This window comes from Oryzias melastigma, linkage group LG7 (genome assembly GCF_002922805.2).
Source record: "Oryzias melastigma strain HK-1 linkage group LG7, ASM292280v2, whole genome shotgun sequence".
Lineage (NCBI taxonomy): Eukaryota > Metazoa > Chordata > Actinopteri > Beloniformes > Adrianichthyidae > Oryzias > Oryzias melastigma.
The window spans coordinates 6041228-6045211 of NC_050518.1; the positions used below are offsets into that span (position 1 = coordinate 6041228).

The 3984-nt window shown below is 40.1% G+C and overlaps 1 protein-coding gene across 1 annotated transcript in view; it reads right to left on the reverse strand.

Moving 5' to 3' along the window:
- Positions 1-1124, reverse strand: part of ube4b (ubiquitination factor E4B, UFD2 homolog (S. cerevisiae)) — a 17670-nt gene extending 16546 nt beyond the window's left edge. Inside the window, exon 1 of the mRNA XM_024292440.2 lies at positions 796-1124. Within this exon, the coding sequence (XP_024148208.1) occupies positions 796-819 (24 nt within the window). The 5' untranslated portion in view covers positions 820-1124. The remainder of the gene's footprint in view (positions 1-795) is intronic.
- Positions 1125-3984: the final 2860 nt, after the last annotated feature.

The following is a 3984-nucleotide window of genomic DNA, read 5'->3' on the forward strand; positions in this document are numbered from 1 at the left end:
TTTTGGTACTATTTACACAAATACATCAGAAGACCAGAGAATCTTCTCGGGGATTTAGAGAATGCTTCAAATTCAAGTTACAGCTTGACGGCCGGATTGCCTAATCAGATTCAGTTCTGCAGTTTTACCAATAAAGTCATAACAGCGATACATTAGTTAGCTCCACGTACACTGTGAGCAACGATTAAAAATCGAAATGCAGCCGATTACAAACAAGACCACCGAGGTGTTATTTTTTTTTTCCGCTGAGTCGCCTAGCTAGCTAGTTTCTGTTAGCACAATAAGGTTAGCCTCCCATAATGGGTTATTTCGATCTAGTCATACATTTTTCGAAAAATAACGACGACTATGACGTTTCTGATTTGGAAAACGTTAAACGATATATATAATTCCAGTTTCTGTATTTGAGATGTATTTTATTCAGGACCTGTGTGCGTACTTTAGCTTTCCGTTAGCACTGTGCTTTGGCTTAAGGGAACAAAAAAATGAAGCAACGACAACAAAACACGCATATACATCCAGCTGTACTACTTTTTTTTCTAAACAATCGTGTATTTTATCAAGTATTTACCCTACGTCACCCTAGAAAAACATTAAGCTAGTCGTGGGACTTTAAAACGTTTTTTTTTTTATTTCTTCCATTTAAGCTAATATATGATACGTTGTATAGCAGAACAGCTAACACTGAACATCCCAATCGAAAGAAAATAATAAAAACGTGAGGTTAAATATTTAATTGTCGTTAAAATTAGGGATTTAACCATTATTTTGTATTTCTGCTATTTGCCACCTTACCTCATCTGCGCTTAGCTCCTCCATTACCGCAGCTAAATCAACGAGCTAGTTCACTTTCGGCCGCCTCACTTTGCCAGCCAGAGCCTGCTAGCTAGCTCTTACTTGCACTGCATAGTCTAAATCGTTCAACAAATAGTTGTCAGTCTTGATTGTCCTCCAGATGAAAACTAGAAAAACATCATACAGACATTGGTAGGTCAAATTCCCTCCAAATGTCTCCCGTTTTCTAGTTTTCAACGAAGAATGAAACAAAAAGAAAAGTAGCGAGCTATTATACGTCAAAATACAACAGCGGCCATTTTGGGTCGAAGCAGCCTCACGTGACCAAGATAGACCAATGAAGATGTGAGACGTCACTGCATTTTATGTCTATGGCCATGTACACACGTAGGCGGGTATCTGCTAAAACGAATATATATACACACACATATATATATATATATATATATATATATATATATATTTTTTTTTATTGACAAAAAAAGAAATTTACAACAAATGAAGCAATTGTACAAAATGTTTGACAAGTTACAATGTGAACAGTATACAGAAGGAATACAAAATGAAATTTTTAAACAAAAAATAAATAAAGAAAATAAAGAAAATACAAAGACATTATGAACAATAAATTTGGGGTTATCAAAAAGCTGCAAATCACATATAATATCTTGAAGTATTTTTTCCCATTAGGTTTACGGATGAAAAGAATAAGCAGAGTTCTTTATGAAATGTAAAAAAAAGATGGTTTGGTCTTCATAAATCTGCATTTGTGTATATAAAATTTTCCCAGGATAATTATAACATCTAAGATAAATTCTGTAGTTTTGTTTTCCAAAATGGACCCCAAAATGACATTCTTAATAGAAAAATCTGATAATTATGGAATTTTGGTAAAAGCCAATCATGTAAAAGCATTAGAATAACAACATTCGAAGAATAGATGCTCATCAAATGTGGACAAAGGTGGACAGGATTTTATGTCTGACATGGACATTAGTGAAACTCAGAAATCAATGATAAAAAAAAAAAAGTTCAGCGGAATGTCTTGTGGGGTCCAGATGACCCCACTTTTAATGTATACAAGATAAGGAGAGCGGAAGGGTCAAACTAGTCAAAATGTACACAATACAACTGCAACTGCAGCTCACACACTTAATCATACAAACCGACACAAATAGAGCCTTTCATTCTGTCATGCATAGTATTAGTGCAAAAGTGAGCTGACACCTGTGCTCAGGTGAGTATTTATGTTTTGCTGAGGTGGATGACGATGGAATGTACGAAGAGGGAGAGCACCCGGCCATCCCCACGCCAAGACCCCCGCCGGGGCCGCAGCAGGAGCCCGGATCCCCCAACACCCGCCATTGAGCCACGGAGAGAATCCGCCGCCGGGCAATCCCGCCAAACACCCAGACCGCCCGCAGCGCTGTACATCCCCCCACCCCACCCCAGGTACGAGCCAGGGCCCCTCCAAGGGAGACCAACCCCCCTGCTCCAGACAACCACCCGCCCCCGCCACAGGAGGTCCAGGGGGGAGCAAGGCAGGGGCCGCCAACCCCCGCCCAGGAGAGGGGCACCCAAGAGAAACGGGGGTCCAGGAGGAGTGATGTAAACAAGGCCCAACCAGACACACCCACCGATGGAGTCTTGGAGAGGCCCAGTTCTCGGCAGCAAGGACCAGAACCCACACCACCAAGACCTGAACACCCCCATGCTCCGATGTAGTTTGATCCCCTGTTCTGGATCTTAAATCTCGGGGATCCCTCTCCCGGCGTGGAGAGGAGGCCGCCGGGCCCAAGAGACCGGCACCAGGCTAAGGTGTTTAATTGCACCTCGGCGGCCATCTTTAAACAATAGAAACTATATTTTGGTTATGAGCCTTTGCCTTCATTGGGGATAAAACCCTCTTTCCTTGTTCATTTGGATATATTGAGCTGATTTTCAGTTCCCATTGACACTTTTTTTACCACAAATTTCAGGATGGCCAGTATGCTTAGTTCTCTCAAACCTCATAGCAGATTTTCAAACTATTGCCCATCAGCTCTATCTGTTGAGCTTTTTTTAGGGGGGGGTCATATATTCATGCATACATTTTTTAAAATTGACTTAACATTAAGACAAAAAAACAGTGAAAAAGTAACATAAAAAAAAATAAAAGCAACAGTGAAATAAATATATACATTAAAATAATACAATCATTAATTAAAACATTAGTGTAAACTCGCAGCAGTCTGAGAGCGCAGGCTCAAACGTGTCTGCTGCGTCACTGTGGTGAGTTTGAGAACCCACGGACAGACAAACACCCAGGTAGTAACATTCATAAAAAGAATATTTACATTGTATTTGGTGGATTTAAATAAACTGAAAAAAAGCACCTGTTACGCTAACATAAAGCAGTATTGGATTTTTTTTGTATGTGCGTCGCTAAGAAGGTTGAGAGTTAGCAAAGTCACTGAAACGTTTGTTTTAGCAGTTTCAGTCTGTTTTTTAAATGTGTTATTAACAAGTCTGGGAGTTTCAGGTATTATGAAATTACTAACGTTGCTAACATAAAGCTGTACTGGATTTCTTTATTTTACCTGTTTTACGTGGGAGTTAGTCACCGTAAGGTTTGTTTTTAACTGCGTAAGTCAGGTTTTTTTTAAGTGTTAAAAAACTAGTTTGGGAATCACAGGTATTGTGAATACGCTAATGCAGCTAACATGTAGCGGTTTCAAATTGAGTTTTATGTAGGTGTTACTAACAATGACTGGTGGTTCCTCCGCTGCAGAACACTAGCGCCAACCTTCCACCAGAAGCAATTCGAGGTTTGGTGTCTTGCCCAAGACACATGGGCGGGCAAGGTGGGAATTGAACACGCAATCTTGCGATCAGGAGTCAACCACCCTACCGCTGCACCACGGGCCTGACCTTTACTTGACCTTGACTTGACCTTTACCTTGATCTGACCTGACCTGACCTGACCTGACCTGACCTGACCTGACCTTTACCTTGACCTGACCTGACTATTACAGTGCCAAAAGTAAAACACAACTTGTGTTAAATTTCCAACACAAAGCCTGTTTTACAAAAACCACAATAATTGTGTTAATCTGATCACACACTAACTGTGTTAAATATAACTTAAAATGTGTTGCCCTTATTTGTGTTAATAATAACACATATGTTCTTGGAGAGAGTAACCATGGT